A 25656-nucleotide genomic window follows, 5' to 3' on the forward strand; every position below is an offset into this window, starting at 1 on the left:
GGACTCTGAGCACACTATACTTCACTTTGGTATAGCATATACAGAGCTAGCTTCCTACAAAAGGCACTTACTTACACATCCAGTCTTCATGACCAAAGGTCAGTAAGGGGCAGGAGTCAGGCAAGGACCAAAACTGCACCACCAGTGGCACAGGGGTATCCGGGTGCAGAGGTCAAAATCAGAGTTCAGCCCAATGAATTTAAATGCAGACTGGGGGTGCACGAAGCCACACTGCTTGCAGGTTAGTAGATTAAGTGTAGGGGACAAGCTTTGGGAGCTAGATTAAGCACAGGAGGGGCCACAAAGCAGCTCCAAACCTACACCACCAGAGGCACAGGGGAGGATGGAAGCACAGTGCAATTTCGCCGTCAGCCACCCAAAGTTTTTCAATGCTTTTTCTTCTTTTGCCAAATAGGCTGCAGGCAATGCACCGGAAGTTGCAGGAGTAAGCCCAACTACAATGGAGCCAAGTAGAGGTGTAGGGGGTCATAGGGGCACAATTGTTTCAGCTCACCAACGCCCAGAAGCTTCAGGTACAGAGGTGCATTTTGACATCAGAATCTTCTTACCCGAGCCGAAGTGGGGAACTTCCCTGCACAGGTGTGCCACTTGGGCTGTGGGTTTCGCCTACAGAGTGGGCAGGGGTCACGGTTCCAGCTGGATCCTTCTGGACAAGTCCCCTGTCAAAGGGAGATTGGAGTGGTTTTCTAAGGTAATAGTCCTACCAGGGGTTTCATAGGCCGCTGGCTGCAAGACAGGTCACAGCTTCACAAAAGCTGGAGACAGGCCGGTAGGGCTGGGGAAAAGACAGTCATCGTCTTCTCTGCAGGGATCTCTTCTTTCTTCTTAGGTCGTTGCAGATCTGATTTTTAGGTCTGGGGAAGCCAGCTAAATACAAAATTTAGGGGCGTTTTAGGGAAGTAGCAGGTAGGGCTAATGGGCGCCCTACCTGGGGTGACTACACCCTCTATTATGCCACCCTCCTGTGGGAGGGGTCATGGACCTAGTCCTGATTAGTGGAGTCTCCCCATCTTCAAGATAGAGGAGACTGAAGCACATATTTCACCTTGCCTACCCCACCTTAGGAGTGGAGTAGGCAGAGGTGGGCACACTTCCTATTCTCCTAAATTTTCTCGCCCCTTTTCCTGCCCTAATTGGGGGGTGTAGCAGCAGAGACTGGGGGTTGCATTACAAAGGAGACAAGCCTTTGAAGCTTACCCTTCGAGCACTGGCCCATCCTGCGGAGGATGTGTGATATCTCTGCCCAGGATGTGCATTGTTTCTGGTTCCAGGAAGCAGGTGTTCTCTACCAAGAGGTCCAGAAACATGTCTGGCGGTGAGTTGCTGCCTAAAGCCAGTCTGTGACAAACCAGGGCCAGTAGGTTTTCAGGGGGCACTTCTGAGGTGCCTTTTGAATACATGTTTTAATTATTCTCACACAGACATCAGTGTGGATTTATTACAAGGAGCTGCTAGAGACCAAACACTCCGGGGTTCAGTGAAGCCATCATGGTGCTTTAGAGCTCGGGTTGTCATTTATTTTCTATGGCTTCCCTGGCACTTACAATATTAAGAAATAGACCCTAATAATGTAGAGGCATATCTGCTCATCCAGATATGCCCACACCTGTAACATAGTGCACCCGGCCTTAGGGCTGGTATGGCCTGCTAGAAGGGTGACTTTTATATCTTAGGCAGTTAGTTGTCATGACACACAGGCAATGTGCGATGTCGAGTTTGTTGTTCTATCTGCACCAGGTCATACATGCTGCAGTGGCAGTCGGCATGGCCTAGGTGAGGGGTCGCTGGAGGACCCTCTTCAGTCCCCATGCACCAAGGTACCGTTTACTAGGAACTTACAGGGGACCTGAAAGGCCAATCGAGGTAGAGTTTTAGGGAAAGAACACTAGTACTGGGAACCTGGAAAGCAGGAACCAAGTACTCTTTAGTCAAAGCAGCATCAAAAGCTAGGCAAAAAGTGGAAGGTACTGTAACAGAACCCCATTTTCTCAAAATTGGACAAAATAATCTGAAGATGGCAGCGACACACAGGAACATCCGTGGGGCACGTCTCACGTCACACAAAGGATGGACTTACTACCAAATTCTGTTAGACGAGACACACACACACACTTACTACCAAATTCTGTTAGACGAGACACACACACACTTACTACCAAATTCTGTTAGACGAGACACACACACACACACACTAAATAAAACATAAGAACAAGATGATTCCAGACTCCACCATTAGAAGGCGGGATAGATGGCCAGCATGTGAATCCAGAAAAGGATTCATACTACAAAACTAATCTTCATCCTCTGCTGTCAGGGACAAGTCCAAGTCATTGCTCAATTATCACGGACCCTTGACTAAGGAACCATCTTCTATCTGCTGACTTGAGGCCTCCTTCCAACTATCCAGTTCACTTTGCCCCTAAAAGGCCAGACAAAATCTAATTCTAGGTGGTGTCGATCAGCATCTTGAACTCAAGACTAAGCTGCATTTTACACACCCTCTCTGCATATGCAGGGATCTCTGGACATGGCTTCCACTAGGACACATGTTGATTCAATGGCAAGCTGCCCAAGAGTATCTCTCCTGATCAATCCAGTCCACCAACATGCACACTGCTTAACTTGCTGCCCAAATACAGTAGTGGAACAATCAGCGAACAGAGGGTGGCACTCTCCAAAACCTTGAAGAGTAAGCCTAAACAACCTTTAGGGAACCGTCCAGACAAAACTAATTTTATTTCTGGACTTACTGTTTGGGTGGCCTGGCAGGTGTTTCTCCTCGGCATAACATTACATAAACTGAACTTCTTGCCTGTAATCCTCATGATGTAGCAGAGACACCATAACAAAGATTTTAGACATAGATCGAAATTAAGAAGCAGAGAGTTTCAGGCACTAGTTTCCTCAAGAAAAGAGGTTTTGTCGCGTATTTTTACATATTCATTATTTGAAACAAACAAAAAAGATTAGCATACTTTGCTCCATACTGTGGCAATTTCACCTGAATTTAGACGCCAAAAAAAATCAACAAGTTGTTGATGAATTGCTATGTGTATGACAATGGCCATGAAGAATACAGGCATCCAGACTAGTAAACATTTGAAGGCTATGGAGTAGAAAAGATATGCTCTTTTTGGAGAGGAGAATCTTTTAAGTGGGCTGCTGCATTCTGCACTAGTGTGGCTGTTAGACTTGGCATCTTTTGGCTGGTTTCCCCTTAGTTTTTGTTTTCTGACCTCTTGGTTTTGGCTCTGTTTTTGCTGGCGAAGTGTGTCTGGGCACATTTCTCACTGCTGATCAGTGTTAAAGAGAAAGTGCTCCTGTGGTAAATTGTGTTATGGATTGGTGTTTCCATGATTGGATATTTGATTTACTTGTTAGTCCCTAGTAAAGTGCACTGAGTGTGCCAAGGCCAGTGAATCAAATGCTACTGGTGGGCCTGCAGCACTGATTGTGCCACCCACGTGAGTAGCCCTGAAAAAGTAACTCAGACCCGCCATTGCGGAGTCTGCATGCACTTTGTAACTGCCATGTCGACTTAGCTAGTGCACCTACTTGCCAGTCCCTTCCCTTACATGTCAGCCACCCTTAAGGTAGGCCCAAGGTACCGGGTGCAGTGTATGTGAAAGGTAGGACATGCCCTGGTGTGTGTGGAGTGTCCTGATCGCGAATTACGGACAAATTCTGACCATGCAGTCTCCACCTCCTGCCAGGAAGCCACACCAGAGAAGGCAGAACTTGTTCTGGCTGGGCAGACACACTCTGCCTAAGAGATCAAAGGATTTTGGCATATAAATATTGGGGCCCAGACCCCTGAACTTAAGTACTCTTTTGAACCAAAAAGACAGCAAGAAGAAGAGCCAGAGAAGCTGTGAGGATGAACTACAACTTTGATATGTGCTTTGCTGTTTTGGCCTGCAGTGGCTGCTTCTGTCTTGGGCAGTAAAAGGACTGGACTTTCCACAATCTACTTTTGGGAGTTTCTCCAAGGGCTTGAGGTAGAGCTTGCCCCCTGTTCAAGTAGTCTCAGGAAAAGCAAATACTTCAAGCTCTCCTGCCCTCAGCACTGGGGACTGTGCGTTTTGGGATGCAACAGAAGAAAAGCAACCCGCCAACGTCTACGATGCCGCTGTTGACTCCTGAAGGCACCGCAGAGGGCAACGCGACCCTGGTCTCACCGATGCTGCCTGCTGACGCAGTCACAGAGCCACTGCTCACACCGCGACCTGTGGGCACCGCACTCCACACCGCCTTGCTTCACGACAACGTCTTGGTATCCCCGACACCGCAGGTCCATGCCAAAATCTATGATCTGCTTGCAACGTGGTTTACTCAACAGGTAAATACTTTGCTGAGGAGCAATAAGGTTGTACACACAATCACAGGTTAGCTAATAAACAATACAGTTCTGAAACACACTCTAGCATTGAGCTTAATGGGTTATCATAGGAAAGTACAGTTGATTACTGTTAGACCTGTCTGGCCTTTTGCGTAGTTCCTCCAATTTATTATTTTGTCCCCTTTTCGCCCCTCATGCCTTTGTGTTTCTTTTTGTGTCCACTAGATTTTTTATGGTGATGGCCTGGGGGGATAGATGCACTTTTACCCTCATAGTTCTTCACCTTAGGCCTAGGCACCTTTCCTGAAAGGAATTCACCTGGATCTACAAAATGGTGGCTACCAACTGTCACAACTGCCATTCCCTAGACTGCTCCCATAGATTAACATTGGGGCCTTCCAGAACCTTCTGGACCCTACTGGACTTTGTGTGGACAGGCTATATAAGGGCAGGGGTCAGGAAGCCATTTTGTGTAGTCTAGAGAGTGTGAGGAGTGAGGCAGTGGCGAGTGGAGGTGGACGCACAGAGAGAAGTTAGTTGACAGGAAGCTGGACAGCCTCTTCTGGGAGACGTTCCCCCTTAGCCTCTGACCAAACCCTCTGGTGGGACCTTGTCATCTGAGGGAGTCAGCGCTGTGATTTTAGCTGGCCCCTCCTTGAGATCCTAGGTTAAGCTGACACCTTGATGCTGGCTGGGTAAACTCCCGCCCCCCCCCTTCCCCCTGGACTGCTTACCGGCCTCTCCAGTAGCGGAGTGGAGACGCCCGTGCTAGAGGTGGAGTCCTTGCGGCGGAGATACGGGACTGCAGTGGGGCTGTTGGACTGGTGCTCGATTCAGGACCCGCTGCTCCCCGCGCATGCCCAGAGGCGCGGAGCAGTATCCAGCTTTGAGAGGAGCCACGCCTGTTTCTGAGAGGTAGCGGCCCGAGAGTCGCGCAGGCCCGGTGCGAGGCGCTGTCTCGGAGGCGAGCAGCCTCGGTGAGCGGGCGGCCCCGGAAGTGCGGAAGCGTCTAAGTGACGCGCAGGTTCAGTGAAGGGCTGAAGAAAACCCTCAGCAGGACCGGGAGTGAGGCGGAAGTGTCTCTCATCAAGGAACCCGGCGGGAAGCGCACAACGTCTCTCCTCAGCCTAAGAAGCCTCGCGTCTAGCGCTAACCGGAGGGAGAGCGGCTGGTTTGGTGGATCAGCTTAAGAAGCAAGCCGCTTCTTGTGGAGCTCCTCTTGTTGTCGGCCTCCCTTTCCTCCAGTAACCTAAGACGGCGGGTGACGAAGGGCCCACTTTGAAAGTAAGGAGAGTGTGTGTGTGGGAAGCCGGAGAGCAGGGAGCCCCTTCTTGCTGCGCAGAATCGAATGCACGGGTAATTAACTCAAGAAGCCTTGAAGACTTACATCAAAGACTCGTAAGTCTGTAATGTTGTAAGGGCCTCCGGTCCTGGAACTGGGTCAGGAGAAGATCTGGTGTTAGGGGTGGCAAAGGAGATTCATGATAATAGTCCTACGGGGTGGAATTCCTGAGACATCAGCCTAGAGTACCTAACTTATAGGACCATGCCAATGTTACACTGTAGTAATTGCGTTTATTGGTTCTTCTCACTCCTGTCTCTTGTCCATTGACTGTACTGCATCATTAGAAAGTGTGGGTGAAGGAGGGTTGTAATTGGGGGAACTATAAGGGTTTATTCAAACTTCCATTTGCCCTGCTTTCCACCACGTTGAGTTGCGCTGATATAGAACTGTAGGAAAGAGAGGGCTTAATGTGAACCCTTTTGAAATTGACAAAGCAAATGTAATTGGACTGTGAAATGTGATTTTCAATTTTAAAGGTGACAAGTACAAAAAGGAGAAATGGTGGTGTGAAAAACAGGAAGGATTTAAACCAAGAAGTCATTCCTTTAAATGTGATGTCTTAAAGATTAAGCGGAATAAATGTGATTAAAGTAATGTAAAGAAAGACGTGCTGAAAAGTACATTTAAAGAAAGAAAGAGAACTTTTATAAAACAGCTTGTATTTTTACACAAAGATTGGTGTAGCGTCATTTTTGAGTGGAATTGCTTGATGTTACTGCTGGGTTGTATGCAATCTTCACACATGTGCCTCAATTAGAGATTGTCTTACCCTAGGCCAGGCTACCCTAGGTGACCTGACAACATTAGGTTCCAACAATTACTTTATGGATTACTTTGGTAGTTCCAGGACAAGATCTTGGATTCAGTCCTGGGGTTTAAGCTGAAACCAGATTAGCAAAAACGTTTTAGTTACAGTGATGATTTTTCCTGAATATAAAGCGGTTTTAAAACTTCACACTTAGAAACTTTGAGGTGATTCTCACAATGTTATTCAATGGGAGGAAATTCAGGTTACAAGGAAAGTACGATCGCGTTACTTTTGTAACCCAGCACTAGTCTCCGAGGGCCAGCACTGGGGGCTTAACTCAAAACAGGTAGGTAATTGCGTTTCAGTATTTCGTACGATTTTTTTTTTATTTCAAATCCTTTTTATTTATGATTCAAATAACACAAAAATACAAAAAAGAAAAAAGATAGACATACAATAATTGGCTCACAAAAGAGATCCCATCAGCATTGCATGGAAAAGTACAATAGAAGTAGTAGGGGAAATAACGGATCAGTAATACATCATACATGTAATAAATATGCAACAGGGCCATACAAATAATTATCAAATGAGAGCATTGAGAAAAACATCCATACATAAAGTCTCGATCCCACGGGGTGCATGTGACGGGAAAGAGAGAGGGAAGAAGAGGGGATGCGGCAAAGACAAAGAGGGACTGGGAGGGAGAACAAAGGGAGACGAGGAGGAGGGGAAGGACCAAGCAGCAGCAACCTGACTTGAAGAACGTAGTTTGCTTTCGGACATCTATCATACATTGCCGGGAGTAATGCCCAATGTGACATCAAAGCCCGGGCAAGGGACATGATGTATGTACTCAATGTGCCTAAGGTGGGTCATAACAGAGTTCCAATGAATCAAGTAAACTCCAGAGTTTGGCGTGAGGCTTTTGCCAAGGGGATGAATGGAGAACGTCATTGTCCGCTCCCCTCAAGGAAGCCAGCCATTCCTGCCAGTGTCTGGAGGAGACATCAGAAGCGCTCTTCCACTTGCTCAAAATGATTTTGCATGCAAGTGTGAGCATAAGGTCCAGGAGGTGTCTGTCATGGTCTGTGGGTATACTTGGGTCAATCGCCCCTAGCAGAATATATGTGAATTCTCTGGCGGCCGAAAATGGAAGGTGTGTTGGATATAGGAAAAGATCTTATCCCAAAACGTTTGGAGTAGCGGACAGTGAAAAAACATATGTGCCATGTCACCCACGTGTGATTTGCAGTTCCAGCAGAGGGGGGTATCCAGGAGTTTGAGTTTGAAGAGTTTCTCGGTGCCCAATAAGATCTGTTTATCAGCATGAGTTTGGTCTGGGAGAGTATCGGGACTATTTTATTATAGAAAGGAGTGAGGTGAATCTTGTCCCAATCAAAAGCCAGATTAGAGGAGTTTGGTTCACTTTCCCAATCCCGCTCACATTTTCTATGTGCTCTCTGGGGCAGAGGTGATATGAGTTTGTAAATTTTTGATACATTGTGACCTTGTGACATGACGTGGGTTAGTCTGGAACATAAAGTAGGTTGCTGTGGTACAATGGCTCTGGCAGCGACAAGGGCTTTGAGGCGTAGGAACTTGTAAAAATCAAGTGGTTGGAGATCAAACCGAGTCTGTAGGTTGACAAAAGAGGAGAGGAATCATCGTAAATGTCTTGCACTGAGTTCAAACCCTTTTTGGCCCAATTTTCACAAAAGAGGAGTCTGCCATCATCCTTCAGGGCCGGGTTAAACCAGAACGATGATAGATTTGACTTTGAGAACTTTATTTTAACTTTACAGTGCCTCTCAAGGCTGAGTAGAGCCTGTTTAGTGTTGAGGAATATATATTTGGATTGAGTAAAGGCTTAGGCATCCATAGTCATTATGGCGGAAAGCGGCAAATTGTTAATGATGGATTTTTCCACGTGAACCCACACAGGAGTATATTCCGGATGGGCATGGAACCAGTTCGCTCCTTGCTTGCATAAGAAGGCAGTCTGATAGCATCTGAAGTTGGGAATGCCTACACCCCCTTTGTCTTTCGGTAATTGAGCTTCTTCAAGGAGATTCTCGGTTTCTTGTCCTGCCAAATAAAACCATTGAAAAGCTTATGTATCTTGGTGAGGAATTCATCAGAGAGCAACATGGGTAACATGCTAATTAAATAATTGACAAGGGGCGTGATCATCATTTTCAGAGTTTCCACTCTGCCCCACCAGGATAACAACTTCGGGGACCAACCCTCCAAGAGTGAGGATACCTTCTTAAGCAATGAGAGCTCATTAATCTTTAGAGTGCTGATTAGGTCTTTCTCAAAGTCAATCCCTAGATATTTAAAGCTCTTCTGTTGCCAGCAAAGACCTGTGACACCCACGACGCTCCTATATTACTAAGCAATTTTACTTCGGTCTTGTCTTTATTGAGTTTATATCCAGACACTTCCGAGAAATCAGCAATAGTGGACATCAGTGTCGGGATAGCCAAGTCCGCATTTTGGGACACCACCAGGACATCGTCAGCGTAGGCTGAAATTTTGACTATGGTGCCTTTGAAATCTATACCTTTAATCAAATCGTTATTCCTTAACGAGTAAAGGAAAGGTTCAATTGCCAAAAGAAAGAGTGACGGTGAGAGGGGACAGTCTTGCCTCGTACCTTGTTGTAAAGCAAAGGAGTCCGATAGACATCCACGCGCTCTTACTCGTGCTGAAGGATTGGAGTATAAGACCATCACCATGCGTATGAAATCTGTACCCAGATTAAATTTATGTAGAGTGGCTTCCAAGTAGGCCCAGTCAACCTTATCGAAGGCCTTCTCGGCATCTAAGGTCACGGCGACGGTGGGGGAGTTGGTCGTCTTCGCTCTTTCTAAAATGTGCGCAAGGGTTCGAGTATTATCGCTGGATAGCCTATTTTTGAGGAACCCTAACTTGTGAGGGGTGTATCAACTGGTGCAAGACCGATTGAATCCTTTTTGCCAAAATCATGGCGTAGATCTTGCAATCGAGGTTGATCAGGGATATCGGCCTGTAATTCTTCGGGGCGGACGGGTCCTTCCCATCTTTTGGAAGAACCGCAATAATGGCTTCTGCCGGTGTGCCATGGACCCGGCCACTTGTGTTAAAATGTTCGTAAAGGTCCTTGAGTGGTTCAGTCAGAACAGACGAAAAGCTCTTGTAAAACGTAGCACTGAACCAGTCAGGACCCGGAGCTTTCCCTGTTTTGAGGGATTTAACGGCCTGTACAATGTCTGCTTTGGATATGGGGCGGTTGAGTGTGATTTGGTCTTGATCTGTGAGAGCAGGGAGTTTACATTTATCAAGGTATGTCCCCACTTTGGAGCTATCAATATCTTTGTTTTTGCTATATAGGTCATTGTAGAAATCGTTAAATAAGTCGGCAATTTTGTTGGGCTCCGAGTGGGATGTTCCTAATTTGTCAACTATGCACTTGAAAGTGGATTGTTGTAGTTTAAATTTTAGATACGAGGCAAGGCTTTTGCCCGCTTTGTTAGTATGGCACAACCTGAAGTTCTTATGATGTTGAAGCCAGACTCCTGCCCTTTCACTAATCATTTTGTTATATTCGTATTTTTTGTTCATTAATTCAGTTAGAGTCGAGGGGTCTTTAGAGACTATATGGCGTTTCTCAAGGGCTGATATCTCCTCTTCTAATCGTGATAGGGTGGAATTAGCATCTCTGTTCATGGCTGCACGCATTTTGATTAATAGCCCTCTAATTGTTGTTTTAAGTGCCTTCCACCTTGTAAGATCTGTAGTGTCCCCTTTTTTGTTGTGGTTAAGATAGTCAGGGATTGCTCTTTCTATGGCAATCCTGTGTGCTTCCTTTTTCAGTACCGCGTCGTTGAATCTCCACAAAGTCGTTTTCTTGCCCATTTTGCGTGCCGCCAGAGTCATCGTAATGCATGAATAATCGGAGATCACACGTGCTTCAATGGAGGTGGCTTCAATGTCCCCCTTGAAGTGAGCATATGTGAGCAGGTAATCTATATGTGAATATGAGCCATGGGGTGTGGAATAAAAGGTATAATCTCTGCCTGTTGGGTACATCAACCTCCATGAATCAACTAGATTAAAACGTGTACAGAGATTGAGAAGTGCTTTATGTGAGTAGGTCGGCCTGAAGAGACAGCGCGAGTCTCTGTCCAGAAGGGGATTCATAGGGAGATTTAAGTCACCACCCAGGATATGCGTTACGGTGTCTGGGATCGTGTCAATGTGGGAGCTGAGTTCCTTCCAAAAATCTTGGTCATCTTTATCGGGAGCATATACATTGGTCACGTAGAACTCCTTCCCATCCTTTGTTAGTTTAGTGGAGACCCATCTACCGTTAGTGTCCGCATTACTGTGTAAAACATCAATGTTGGCTCGTTTCGCAATGAGAGTGAGTACCCCATTCTTTTTACCCAATGCGTCTGATCCAATCGCCTCACTATAGAGTTTGCTTTTCATAGAGTTAAATTGTGACGAGTCTATTTTAGTTTCCTGTAGCAATATGTCACCCTTCTGCTTGTATAGATAATCTAGGATTTTCCTCTTTTTAATTGGGTGATTGATACCCTTAACATTGAGAGATACTATTTTTATAGTCTGTTTATCCGTTGCCATAAAAACAAGCATTTGCAATGCAATAGGTCTCGCATTAGGAAAGTTTGAGCTATTGGTCTTGTAAATGACAAATTTTTTATTTATGTGTTGGTTTTGAAAATAGCGAAATTAATAGCTTTGTCATTTACAATGCCAATACGTTTAAATTTTGAAAATGTGACACCTATAGCATTTGTAATGCAACATGTTTTGTATTTACGTGACTTAGATGTATTGATATTACAAATAACAATGGTTTTTAGTTTTTTTTAAAATAATTAATACCTAAATAAAAGTTATTGTAATGTATAATGGCAATAGCTTAAGCGTTTGTAATTAACTTTTGTGAAGATTATGTTCAGTGTATTTTACTGTGAGGAAAATCTAAGAACAGAAGTGTAATATTAACATCTTTTTGTGACATTTGTAATGCAGTTTGAAACATTGAGAGAACATATTTGAACCAGTTGAATGGTTGCACAGATTGATGCTGTGGTGGCGCTTAGTGATATTAGGGATGGCAACGAGTGATGCTGTGTCGTTCAGTGAAGCTCTGGTAGCGCATAGTGATGCTGTGGTGCCCCTGAGGGATGCTGTGGTGGTGCGATAGAGTGAGGGTGATAGATAGATAGAGGGAGGCCGATAGATAGCGGGCGGACGATAGATAGACAGATAGAGTGAGGGCGATAGATAGATTGATAGATAGAGGGCGATAGATAGATAGATAGATAGAGGGCGATAGACATAGTGAGGGCGATAGAGAGATAGTTAGCTAGATAGATAGCTAGATAGTGGGCGATAGAGTGAGGGCGATAGAGAGAGTGAGGGCGATAGAGAGAGTGAGGGCGATAGATAGAGTGAGGGCGATAGATAGAGTGAGGGCGATAGATAGAGTGAGGGCGATAGATAGAGTGAGGGCGATAGATAGAGTGAGGGCGATAGATAGATAGAGTGTATCAGAGGCAGAGAATTTGGGGGGTGGGGGTTATGATTAAGAAATCCTATCCGAGACACCGCTGGGAAGATAAAACGATGTGTAAGTTAGGGCAAGCAGGAAGCAGTGAATAGGGCGGGGAAACCGAAAGAAATGTGGTGCACAGCCGTCGAGACAAATGAAAATTCAGGAAAGATGGGCTTAGCTTCTAGGAACGGCAATTAGACATGACTAGATCTGACATTGTTTGGTATTTGGGGTGGCGGGTGGAGGCTAGGAGGTACAACACGAGCTCCGTCAGACACAGCAAATGTTTGCATTGAGACCATCTCTGATAATTAAAGTTCCCAACCACGAAAGTGTTTTTCTTGCCAGACTGGTTTCCAAGTTATCCCGCATGTGCCCAGCTACAGGCAGTGGGCGCTGTAAACTCCGCCTCTTATTCAGAACAACTATATATCCTAGAGGTGGGGGGAGCCAACAAATTCCGTGCGCCCTGGACATGATTCCCATGTAAATCTTACAACAAACATCATGTAAAATATAGTCTGTTCAAAATTTTTAAAAAGTGCATTTCTTTATCATGTGGAAGCTTTGTTTGCTCAAGTGAGGAGACGTGGATTTATCATTTTGTGTGTCACATTGTTTAATTTAGCCACTAAATCGTTTTATTTCTCTAGCTTTACAACAAATGTTGATGTCTTTTTATTTCTTGGCACGCGAGGTTGAAGCGGGTGACAGGCATAAAGCACACGAAAGCTCGGCTCGTTATGGGCTGGAGGACCAAGATGACCTCGAGTAGAGCCAGGAATCGGACCCATCTTTATGCACTGTTCCCCATGTTTACCTTACGTGGTTGATTACTATGCGCTTATTTGACGTGGGTTTTTTATAAGCGCTACTTTACTGCTGATAACCTTCAGATATGAAGGGTGCATTTCCATACGTATTTTCCATATACCTAAAAGAGGTAATACTCTGAGAGTGAGGGCTTCCTACCAGATCCGGCCTACCACTCAGCTGGACGGCTACGTACACTACATGCATGGGTAGTTGTCTACCGCTATTGTATTCTTGCTTGAACGTCCCGTTTGCTTTCTTGGGTGACGACTGACGGAAATGCATTGTCGCTTCGCTGACACGCCTGACGCCATAGTATTTTACGCTTGAATTAGGCATTTTATATAGTGCCAGCATTTCACCCCTGGGGTGCTTGCTTGAGTCACAGTAAGCATGCAAAAGCTCTAGGGACCAGGAAACGAGGACATTTGTTTTATATATATTTTATTTGAAGCACCAGCTCCGGAAATTGAGGTTCAAAAAGATCAAGGCCAGCGTTGCCACTTCACCAAAAATCATAAACATAATAAAATATATTGTTGCCTTCTGATGGTGCTTGTGTGAGCATTTTTAAGTGTAAGAAAACTGTAGTATTGCTTAGCAACCCCCATAAGTACAGATTGAGCTCTATCGTAAACCCGTGTGTTTCTTGTTCGCAGTGGGCGGGACAGAGTATGGGCGCACGCTAAATACTGGTGCAAACGCCTCTGGAAAAACCCAGGCTGCTTCAGACAGGGCTGCGCAGGGTTCTAGGAGGAAACACTTCCCTTATTTTTGTGGACATGGATATACCATGTGAGGCTAAAAACCCACAGTAAACAAGCATTGCCTTTGTTGATCTAGTTACATAACTTAGGGACTTCATTCCACGCTTAGAGTGCCCCGGCCTGTAGCAACTTAAGTAAGACAAATGCGCCGTAGAAACAACAGCGCATTTGGGTGGGTGTGAAAACTGTGAAAAGAGCGCGTTAGGAAAGGAAGCCCAGCGTTTAAAAGTATAAATGAAAGACAGAAGCAATGCTACACCGCAGGAAACATAAGTGTCTCGCCAGCCCGGGAAAGACTCCGTGCAAACCCTTCCCCAATTCAGCAACGTGGCCGAGGGTGACACAAGTGTAGTGAATCCGTGAAGTAGCTCTTCTTACCGTACACGCGCCGAGAGGTCTGGCCCTCCAGAGTTCTCCCTGTCTGCCTGGACACTGTGCAGATGAACCTCGTTGCCTCAGTTTACACAAGTCTGACAGATCCTAATTTGAAAACAAGCCATGAGCGTGCACTATCCCGAACTTCCGGTCTTGGGATGTGCATGCTCACGGCAGTCGGTGGGGCGGGACTTCCGACTTTGCGAGAAGCCCGCGCCCACAGAGTGGATGGCAGCAGAAGTCAGGAGAGGCGGCTGAGGCGGTAAGTGGGGCTTGGCACCTGTGTGTGAGCGTGTGTGTATGTAGTGTGTGTGTGTGTGTGCGATGGCGGCGGCGGGGGGTCTTTGTATGTGTGCGTGAGTATAGGTGCGCTGGTGTGTGTGTGTGTGGGGGGGTCTCTGTGTGTGCGTGTAGGTGCGCTAGTGTGTGTGTGTAGGTGCGGGGGCAGGGCGTACCTGTGTATGCGTGTGGCTGTGTATGCGTGTGGCTGTGATGTGCGCATGCGTGAATGTGGGTGCGCGTGCACGCAGTGTAATCCAGCCGAAGAGAAGCTCGTGGCAGTTTCTTGTCCTTCATTCCCCCGAGTCAGCTAGCTATAAGTCTCCACCTGGACGCATCCTTTGGATGCGAATTCCAGGCTCGACCTAAAAAGTGGGAGATTGGTGTAATATTCAGCATGGAATACATAGTATGAGATCTGCATAACATTATAACCCTGACATATGTGAGGTATAGGAACCATAAAGAATGTGAACGGGCGTATATGTGCACATATAGAGCATTCTAAGCATTACCGGTGTGTAGTATGTTGCTGCAAGAGTGCGAGGACAGCAGGTCAAGAGGGGGTAAAAACAAGAGTGAAGACACAAAAGAAATCACAGTTGATAAAACCAAAAACCCTACCCAACCCACCCACCCCATCCAAACAATGCATCAGGAGCATGGCGACCAAGGAGAAGCAACCACAGTAGCTACCCTCCTCCGTGGCGAAAACTAAGTAACCTGCTTATAAGTGTAGGTAAAACAGTACTTACGAAAACAAAGATTATGAACTTCAGGAACATGTCTAGAACATGTCAAATGCATAATGCCTCATAATAGCATGCGTGACTAGTACGACAATCATATTTGCTGCTTAACCAACCTAAGGCTTAACCAGCCTAAGGCAATAGACACAGCCTTTCCATACTTCTAACAAAACCTTGTAATTAGAACATTACTTGATGAAACAAAGATTATGGGCTTCAGGAACATGTAAAGAACATGTCAAAGGCATAATATCTCCTAGTTCCGTGCGTGACTAGTACAACAGTTATGCAACTAATCCAACCTAAGGCAGATCAACAACGACTTTCCATACTTCTAATAGAACCATCATAAGGTGAAAACCATAGTGCTGATGGTCAACAGCATCAGCTGATGAGGGAGCATATGTGCCACCGGTTGCATATTAGGTGCCTATGGCGGACATTATGTAGCAACACACACTCCTATCGACGTGAACCTCCATCCTATTCAAAGAGTGCTTGAAGGTTAACGCCTGGATAGTAGGCGTTTTAAAATTAATATCAATGTAGCAAAGCTGGCGAGCAAGTCTTATATAGCCTTATATAGTTATACAGTATACATCATGGTACTAAGCCACATGAGCGTTCATGATCCCTGGTATATGGTGGATAAGAGAAAGTTTGTCCTACCACTCCTTCAGGCATAACTGCAACCTAAGACAGTGACGACAATGGAGACAATAATGCTTCTCGGGTGTTGATTGACCATCATGTGATCAAGCCAAGGTCCACTAACATCTCGTGGCGGCCAGACTGGCAAGAAGGCAGGGAGACCAGATATTGAAGGAACATGGATAAGCACATACATTCAGTGCAGAGTGCATGAACTAGTTGTCGTTTCCCTGTGCGTTCGCCGCTGAAGCAAGTGTCCATTTTAGACTCCTCAGGGCCATCGAGAAACTTCTTCAGATACAAAGGATCCGTGAATACTTGAGGGACTCCTTGAATTGTTACACGAAAGCGTGCAGGGCCCACAAAGCCGTACTGATATTCAAACTGACGGAGCCTTGGACGAAGTGCAAGGAAATCTTTCTCAAGGTAACAGTTTCTTTGCAGTAATCCTGGGAAACGTATACTTTATTGGTCTTCCAGAGGATGTGATTATGTTTACGCATGAACGACAAGATTTGCTCCACAAGTTGATACCTGAGAGGTTTACAGACAATCGGCCTAGGGCCCCTTTGTTGGTGAGTGAGACGGGTAGGAACTCTGAGCAGGATCAAATTCCAGCGGTGTACCGAAGGAGAGGCTGGTGGCCTGAGCAAACCATGACTCCAAGAATGGTATACAATCTCCATCTTTACCTTCGGCACCTTCCGGAATACCAAAAATTCTCAGGTTTCCCCGCTGGTTCCGGTCTTCCAACTCCGAGAGACGCCGTGACAGCGACGAAGTAGATAGGGAAAGATCTTTAAGGGATTTGGTCACTTTCACCTCAGAGTCCTCTAATTGGCTGATCCTGCATTCAGTTTCTGAGAGTCGTACATTGGTATCTTTGATATCTTGCCTCACCGCTGCAATGTCTTCTCTTGTAGATTTCGTGATTTCATGTACTTCAGCCAGCTTAAGGAGAATCGTGTCTAAAGTGGCGTTCATGTCACGTGATCCCTTGGTAGGCCAGATTGGATTCGGCGGCTCGACTTTAAGCCTTAAGATTTTTGGCTTCCTTTTCCCCCATAGTTGTTGGATGGACTGTAACAGCACAGGCGCACAGGAGTAACACTGGGTAGTGGTAGCACCACAGTTAAGACCAGCGTGAAGTGTAACAATGCCTATGAGTGACAAGTTTGATTGAAATCTTTGAGGTTTCTAAGCTTATTGGGGATCCTTATAATGACAATAAAGTCAATTATCCTTATGATGACATTAAATGAGGAATTAGAGTTGCTTGCGAAGGTCAGTCAGCAGTGGCTCAAATTGAGATACTGACATCCAATCAGTAAAGCGCCTAAATCAACACCCCCACCAGGAGCCAGCGCTACACCCAGGAGGTGTTCCCATGTAGATCATGCTTCAGATGAATGTAATTGAGTGGCCCCCTCTCTTCCAGGAGCTGGAGCGCGCGTGGAATATCAAAGACAGCAGCAGGATCTATCTATCATTTGGCAATGTCCCAAGTGTCGGCCATCTTAGGGTCAGGCATTGCTGAAATAGGGACCCTTCTTCAACCCTGGACCATCTGGACTCACAGGAATGTAGGTAGGCGTAAACTACTTCAGCAAACGCGCGAAGGTGCTTGCTTGGGAGTCTTGATAAGCTTTAAGACTGCCTCCTTTCAGACCACGATGTGTAGACGCTACTATGATATAGGTTCACCAGCATGCAATCAGGACAATGCTTCCCTTAATGGTGATAATCCTTAGACATAGCTTAGACACAGTATATTGTTGAGCCTTCCAAAAGTAACTTCATTGCCCAGGGAGCGAGCGCTGAGGGGTAGCGAGTTGGATCGGAACGATGTATTGCGGCAGCCATTTTGTTTTATACAGCGCTGTTCCTGTGTGTAAATGTCATTCTCTTCCAAAGAACCTCCCGTCCCGTACCGGAGCCTGTCTCTGGTCTTGGTGTACTGATCCGCGGAATAGCAAGCAGGCTCTCGGGTGTCTCGCGTCAGACCAGTGTGCCCCAGGGATGAGTCCGGAGCTCGGCGATGCGGGTGGAGGTGCGCTCCGCACTCCACGCGATCCCGGCTATCGGTTACCAGAGCTGCCGATCCGGAGCATATTTTGTAAAATTAAAGCCTCCAGCCGGTTCCCGACACCTTCCGCTGCTTCACCACTACATCGGGGATAATGTAGGTTGCAGGAAACCACCAGCAGTGCGTGAATGCTTGGCGCCACGGGAAGAGAGAAACGCTATAGCGGCCATCTTCTCCGGCGTCCAAGCCACGCCCCTCATTTCACAAGATTAAAAATAAAAATTTGCAGATTTCAAAAGTAGAAAGAAGAAATTGATAGAAAAGCAGACAATGGGTTCCTATGGAGAAAATTCAGGTTACTAGTAAACCAGCTAGGGATTACTTTTGTGGTTCAGTACTGGGCTGAAAGGTACAGTACGGGCTTCTCTCCTGATCACAGGTGAGTATTTTCGAATTCGGACTTTGGCTGATTTTATAGGAATATTTTCAGTTTTCAAAACTTCACACTTCGAATCAAAAATGGGTCAATGTTATCCAGTGGCAGGTAAGTGAATTAACGGTTTCCAGGTGAGTACTTGGTTGGTGAAGTTAGGGTTCTGGGCATAGACTCAGGAGTCGCCCAGGGTCAGGTGAGTACAGTTAGTTTAGTCCCAGCGGCGCAGGGTGCAGAGGTAGGTAGGCCCAATGTTATCCAATGAGGGAAAGGGGGCCTTCGGTTGGTGGCTTCTGGCTATCAGGCCACTTGGCTCTGGGAGCTGGGCTCCTGGTCACCTGCTCTTGGCAAGGGGGGGGGGGGGGGAGTAGGATAGGGCAAGAGGTCACAGCCAGCGGCACTCAGGCAGCTGGGTGCAGGGTGCGTTTGAGCCGTTGGGCGCTCAATGTTATCCAATGAGGATCTTGAAAAAGGAACAAAGGCTGCAGGCTCGGGGACGGTGACTCTCCAGGGGCGACCAGCACTTCGAGAGGTAAGTTGGGATGTTGGAGCACAGGTAGGTACCCCCAAGGGAGGTCTTTGGGTGTCGGAAAAGCTTACCCTCGGCTGGCCGCGGTTGAGGTGGCCCCTGGTTCTGAGTCTGCAGGCGTCGGCTGGTATATCGAGGAGGGTCTTTGGGCACTGAACTCCGTGTCCCAGTCGCCGGGGGGACGTCCTCGTGGTCTTTGTTCGGGATGGCCCGGCCCGGGCTCAGCTAGTGCAGAGTGGGCTGGTCCGGAGCTTCCTGGTGGGCACCAGGTGGGTTGTTGCAGCAGAGCTTCTGCTGATGGGGAGTCCCCATTGTCGAGAGGGTCAAGGCAGGCAGGTCCTCTGGGTGTCCCAAGGTTGCTGTTCACCAAGGTCGCCGGGTTTAGGCAGGAGCAGGTTCCAGGATCAACAGGCCGGTAGGGCTGGGGCCTAGTCAGTTGTTGTGGTCCTGTTAGCAGCTGCACGGCAGGTCTTCTTCTTGATCTTTTTGATATCGGGATCTGAGGAAGGAAGGTTCAGGGAGCCCCTAAATACTAAATTTAGGGGTGTTAAAGGTAGGGCAAGGGCAGGGACCAATGGGTCCCTGTCCTGGGGTGAGTACACCCCCTAGCCTGCTCCTCTCCTGTGGGAGGGGGGCAGGAGCCTAGCTGGGAATGGGCAGGACTCCCCATCTAAAAGATGGCCGGAGCCCGGGGTCGTGCTTCACCTCTTCTCCCCCCACCTGAGGGGTGGGGTTGGCACAGGCTGGCACCACCACCCCCCTTCCTGACGTAGTTTTTCCCGCCAGTCTTCCCGCCAGAGTGGGGGTTAGAACTGGTGGGGGCCAGTTGCTGGGTACAGCAAATGGTCTGGAGAAGCTCACAGAGGCGGCATGCCTTTGAAGCTTCCCCCTGCTCATCCTGGGGGGGGGGGGGGGGGAGACCTAGCACTTCGCCCAGGATGTGCATTGTTGCAGGACCAGGAAAGCGGGGGGCTCTCCACCCAGGGGTCCAGCAACATGTCTGATGTGTGGCAGCCTCTGCAGCCACTCAGCCCAGACGTGGAATGTAGGTTAGGGTTTCAGAGGCCATCTCGAAGATGCCCTCTGGTGCATTTTACATTAAATCCCACACTGGCATCAGTGCAAGTTTAATGTGCTGAAAAGTTTGGTACCAAACTTGTCAGTCTTCAGTGTAGCCATTATGGTGCTGTGGAATTCGTAATGACAACCTCCCAGCACCATATACATGTCAGTGGGTCTTGTGGGCATGGCACACAGGGATCTGTGCTATGACGACTCTTTGTTTAGTACTGTAATTAGACACTAAGCCTGTAAAGGCAGTGCGCGGGTGCCAGGGTACAGGGTCCAGGGTCCCTAAGAGTGGCACAATAAGTGCTGCAGCCCTTGGGGGTCTTCTCTGGTCACCATGCCCTTGGTACCTAGGGTACCATCTACTAGGGGCTGACAGGTGGCCAGAGATGCCAATTGGATTTTAGTTTCAACACAGTTTTAGGGAAGGAACACAGGTCCTGGGCACCTGGTTGGCAGGGTCTCAGTGCACATTCAGTCAAAGCACATCAGCAGTTCAGCAAAAAGTGGGGGTATACCAATGCAAGAAAGATGGCACTTTCTCATACCTCCTGAACATAGATGCAAAGCTTTTCACGGGTATCTTGTCAGCGCGACTCAGTCCTTTGATGGATGGCCTTATTGATCCAGACCAGTCCGGCTTCATTCTGACGAGGCAAGGAGGGGACAACACGAAACGGTTCCTCCACCTTATGGACTTAATCCATCGATATCGCGCTCCGGCCTTTTTGCTCTCAATCGATGCAGAGAAAGCGTTTGATCGTGTCGATTGGGAGTATCTATTTGTAGTCTTGCGGGCTTTTGGATTTGGCGACGGCTTTGTCCGATGGGTCCAGTGTTTGTACGCAGCCCCCAAGGCAGCGGTGCAAGTGAATGGGTGTAAATCAGCCCTCTTCCCCATCTCCAGGGGGACGCGGCAGGGGTGTCTCCTGTCCCCGCTGCTTTCCATGCTTACATGGAGCCTTTTGCCCAACGCATACGGTCGAAGCCAGATATCGTGGGCATCAAGTTAGGTGCTGACACGCACAAAATTAGTATGTATGCGGATTATGTCATCCTGTCGCTTACACAGCCCCACTCTACGTTGCGGTCCCAGGCTGGAGAGCTCCTTGAGTCGGAAAGATTGCAGGGTTTAAAGTAAACTTTTCGAAATCGCAGATTCTCATAATCTCTATTTCGGTCTATGAGGTCCGGGACCTGCAGTAGGATTTTGCCTTCCAGTGGGTGCGCACTGATATTACGTACTTGGGCGTTCGGTTGGCGTCCTCTATTGCTAAAACGGTTGCCCTCACTTATAAATTGTTGCTGGTTCAAACTACCAAGGCATTGTCTGATTGGTCCCGCCTTAACCTGGCATGGTATGGAAGGCTAGCAGCAGTGAAAATGACTGTGCTGGCGCGTATCCTCCATCTGTTTCAGATGCTCCCGGTGTGCCCTCCTCCGGGCACCCTGCGGAAATTGTAGGGGCTTCTTACCATATTTCTATGGGGCAATAAAAAGCCGTGACTCGCATTATCACTCGTCACTTCTCCGAATGCTGAGGGGGGAATGGGCTTCCAGTTAGTGGGGGAGTATTATCAAGCGTCCTGTCTCCGATACATCTTGGAATAGAACAGGCCCCTATCCAGAAAACACTGGAACTTTATGGACCTAAACTTCGGTTTCCGTGCAAACACAGGGCGTGGGGTCTTTACTCCTCTCCGGTGACATCGCCAACTCTTACGGTATGGGATCAGTTGGTGCAACACAGAGGCTGGACTATGTTTCCCTCCCCCATGACTCCTTTCGTGGACAACCCTGAATTCCCTCCAGGGGTCGCGTCTCCAGTTTTTCATCGTTGGAGGGAGGAGGGCTGTAAAAACAGTGGGTTTGATCTAGATGGCTTGATTCCTTTCCCTCAACTGCGTACATACTATTATGATCTGCCAGAGTCAGAAGCATTTCATTACACACAGCTTGCACACTGGGTGACCCAACCCTCCAATTTCACTCTGAATTGTATGCGATGATCATGGCCCGCCCCAAGAAGCAGCGTACGAAGGCACAGGTCCGTTGGGAGACTGAATTAGGGCGTCCTTTAATGCGCAAAGAATGGGAGCAGATCTTTTACTGGGCACACCACACTGCCTCCAACACTGCGGAGGCGGAATCTGCCTATAAAGTGGTCACTTATTGGTATTCTACCCCAGAACGCATCAAATCCTGGGATGGAACTAGGTCAGACCTCTGCTGGCGGGGTGTGGTCTTCCTGGCACCTTGGTAAATTTCTTGTAGCACTGCCCGAAACTGGTACGATACTGGTCAGCAGTTATTGACGACCTGGATGCTGCATTTCAGATTACATTCCCACGGGCGCCTGAGCACACATTATTGGGACTCCCCCATCCTAAGTCCTTCCCTTTGCGCTCGTTGAGGGGTAAGCAGATAGCCATAGCATTGCTTGCAGCGCGACAAGTTCTTCTAGTGCACTGGGGTTCCTCGGTCACCCCTGGATTGAGAGGCTTTGGCACCTTTTTGGCAATGGAGCACCTCTCGCTCAGCAGCAATGGGAAGGGGTCAGAATATACGAAGCTGTGGGCCAAATTCCTGCAACTCCTTACCAAGGAAATGAGGGAGGTCACATGCCCAAAATACCTGCAAATTCTGCAACTTGTTCCTCTGGAGCCGCCAGGGGCCACAAAACTTAGCCAGAACGTCCCTGGCCTTTGACTAGGTGCTACGGGGAGATAGAAGTATTGATTAGAGACTGATGCGGGGGTGGGAATAGGGGGTGGAGGGTTTGGGTGTTTGTCTATTTTCATGTTTCTTTTGTTTTATAAAAGAGGTTTCTTAGCCAGTTGCCTTGTATACGCATTGTGATCTTAATATCTTCGCAGGGCCACCCTCCGGGTTGTAAACCTACACGCTGTGTATTGACCTCACCATAACGCCCTGCCGGCACCTGGATGTAGGCAGCTAAGCTGTGTATAACGAGCCTTTACCACGAAATAAAATATGATGGATTAAAAAAAACGAAGTTTCAGCAATTGCCAAAACTCCCAACAATGTCTAAATATATAACGGAAAGGGGAGGGGGTGCGGGGACTTGACCCCCACTACCATACCCTAGTATTAAATGGCATGCACCTGTTTCAAAGTAGTTATCCGCCGATCACAAATGAATTGCGTTTTTGGAGCGCATCATTAACCCCTTTCGTGCGTGCGAAATTTGGGCGCTGTAAGCGAGATTTCATTAGTGGGCGGGATTCAGACAGACAGGGGCCGTCCTCCGCACACGCCCACAGTTTCACGTAGCTTTTGTTGATATCATATTTGTTTAATTTGAGCCTGCTTTCTTCTCCATTTTGTATAACACTTAACACATTCAATTCTTCCAAAAACAAGGTGGTCTCCCACATTGAACTTTGTATAGCAACATATCCTGGAAGATTTCTTTGCAAGTACACATGCAACACCTAAAATTTATTTATCAAAGGTTTTAAGGTACAATTAAACGGGATACTTTAAAATATATATATATATATATATATATATATATATATATATATATATAACCATTTCTTGGCAAATGTAAACCACTTCCATTTTTGCAGCCTGGAGGAAGTGACCACAGCACTAGAAACCACTTGCAAAGCAGAAACGCTGCTCCATCAAGAGGAGACCCAAAAACAGTATGCTACATCTACTAATTGAAAATAATGATTATTCTTGTGAGAATTAAAAAACAAAAGTCTGCAAACCATGACCAGAAAGTCCTAATTTCAACCAAGCATCTGTGGTCAAGTATTATCCAAGCTGCTACAGAATGAGAAAATGATTTGCAATGCCTTTTTAGTAATACGTTAGGGCACACTAAGAAATACCCTTCCCCTTCCAAAAAGGACAAAAAATGGCAAATATTTAAATGACTTTTATAGAGACCGCAACATCTTTGGTAGAAACATTCCCACAATTTGAAGAAATAGTGTAGGCCTACCTTTAGCGTTCTGCCATCCACCACTACGTTGTTGACACACTGTATGGCTCGCAGTGCGTCTTCTGAACGAATGTAGGTAACATATGCACTTGCACTTGGGCCCTGCAATAAAAGCATTGCTACACTTCAGAATTTCCAGAATATAAAATATTAATTACCAATAATGCTATTGCAGAAGGAATATGTTACTCGCACTGTAAGCATCTGCTTGTGGCATGTAGTGCTGCAGATTCAGGTGGTTTACATACGACTGCCAGTGTAAAGGCTCAGATGGGTGCAACTTGTTTTTCTTCAAAGAACTCTTTCGAGTGACAAGGTAAAGTGACGCCTTTTAAGACTGGTAAAGCGCATGCGCATCAGCTTAATTATTTAAATTTCCTCATGGCAGACCTCTGGAATGGTTTTACTGATTCTAAACAAACTATAGGAAGATGGTTTGCTTCACTCATACAATTTTGCCATCGACAAGCAGAAAACAGTTATCTACTGAAGTCCAGGCCAAATCTACCAAGCGGTCTCCACCTCAACAGCTTTGCTGGTGTCCCCATTTAACAGATTTGCAGAGCAGCAACCTTGTCCAGAAGGCACATTTTTACTTGGCATTACTGCCTTGATGCAGCTGTAGGACAAGCAGTTGTACGTCATTTGTTCCAATAAGGGGAGTCTTTCTTCCCACCTTCAAAAAAAAAAATATAAATATATAAATATATAAATATATATATATATATATATATATATATATATATATATATATATACACACACATATATATACACATATACATATATGAATATGATGCAAAACTTCTCCTCCCATCCGGTTAGAATATATACACACACACAAATATGTGTACTTCTACTGAAATGTTCCCTGCTAACTATTATGATTCATAAGTTACTTACAACTATGGTTCTCCAGTATTAGTATCTTTCATAGATTCACATGCGACCCATCCTCCTCCCCATAGGCGCTCCCCCAGTTTTTCTAATGTGTTTATGTATATATAGGTATATCTCATTTGTGCTAGAACATCTGAGAATCTGGGCTTGTGGTGAAGGGTTCTAAAGGGTGCGGTTGCCTGATTGGTTGGACTTTGGGACATTTCTAATGTCTCTGAAAAGCTATTAAAGTGAATGTCTTTTTCCTTAAGTGAATGATTGTGGAGAGGTGCACAACTGGGTTGTACCTCAGACGTGTGCATAAAGCGTCCTCTCTCCAGACGAGTTGCAGTATCATTAACCAGTCTGGAGAGAGGATGCTTTATGCACGCGTCAGATGCTGGGCCCTTATTTGGAGCCCCATCGTGCTACGTTTTCAGTTCTTAATTTAACTGATACTGGTTCCTACACATGGACCCCAGGGTTCATAGTACGTTCTACAGTGTACTTGCCCTTACTTACCTACTAATATAGTTTGAAAATACAACCCAGTGATGCACCTCTCCACAATCATTCACTTCCTAATCTCCTTCGTACTTTGCACCCAACAACGGCAGGTGCAGGAGTTGCATGTGCACACATCCACCAACTCTCTGATAAACTGGTGCAAATGGAACTTAGCAGAGAAGTGCGGCTTTCATAGTCCGCCGTTGGTCTGTCCTCTTGCTGTCTTTTGCCTTAACTTCAATGTAAAAAGTTTTATTTACTGCTTCATATGTACCGTAGGACTCCCACTTCGAGGACGGGGAAGGATTCAAGCATGTGAATCTATGAAAGATCCAATACTGGAGAAGTAATATTTTGTTTGTAGCATGCAAAGCTGTAGATACCGCTGCTTGCACAGACTCTACAGCAGTAAACACACCCACCAACCCCCGTCAAAGCGGTGGCTAGTCGGAGGATGCTGCGGAGATCTGAAAGTGTTTGAAGAACTTCTTGGACAACCTTTGCTTGTGGGCATGTTATCTGTTGATGCACCTTACAGAGGTGAAACTGACTAGAAGGGCAAGCTTCTATGTCAATGAGC

The 25656-nt window shown here is 46.7% G+C and overlaps 1 protein-coding gene across 9 annotated transcripts in view; it reads right to left on the minus strand.

The window, feature by feature from the left end:
• Window positions 1-25656, minus strand: part of CNOT4 (CCR4-NOT transcription complex subunit 4) — a 681024-nt gene that overhangs the window by 438587 nt on the left and 216781 nt on the right. For all 9 annotated transcript variants that reach the window (XM_078671728.1, XM_078671694.1, XM_078671703.1 and 6 more), the window contains one exon: window positions 23692-23793. In XM_078671728.1, coding sequence (XP_078527854.1) covers window positions 23692-23793 — 102 coding nt within the window. The remainder of the gene's footprint in view (window positions 1-23691; window positions 23794-25656) is intronic.

Source organism: Lissotriton helveticus, chromosome 1_1 (assembly GCF_964261635.1).
Source record: "Lissotriton helveticus chromosome 1_1, aLisHel1.1, whole genome shotgun sequence".
NCBI classification, from domain to species: domain Eukaryota; kingdom Metazoa; phylum Chordata; class Amphibia; order Caudata; family Salamandridae; genus Lissotriton; species Lissotriton helveticus.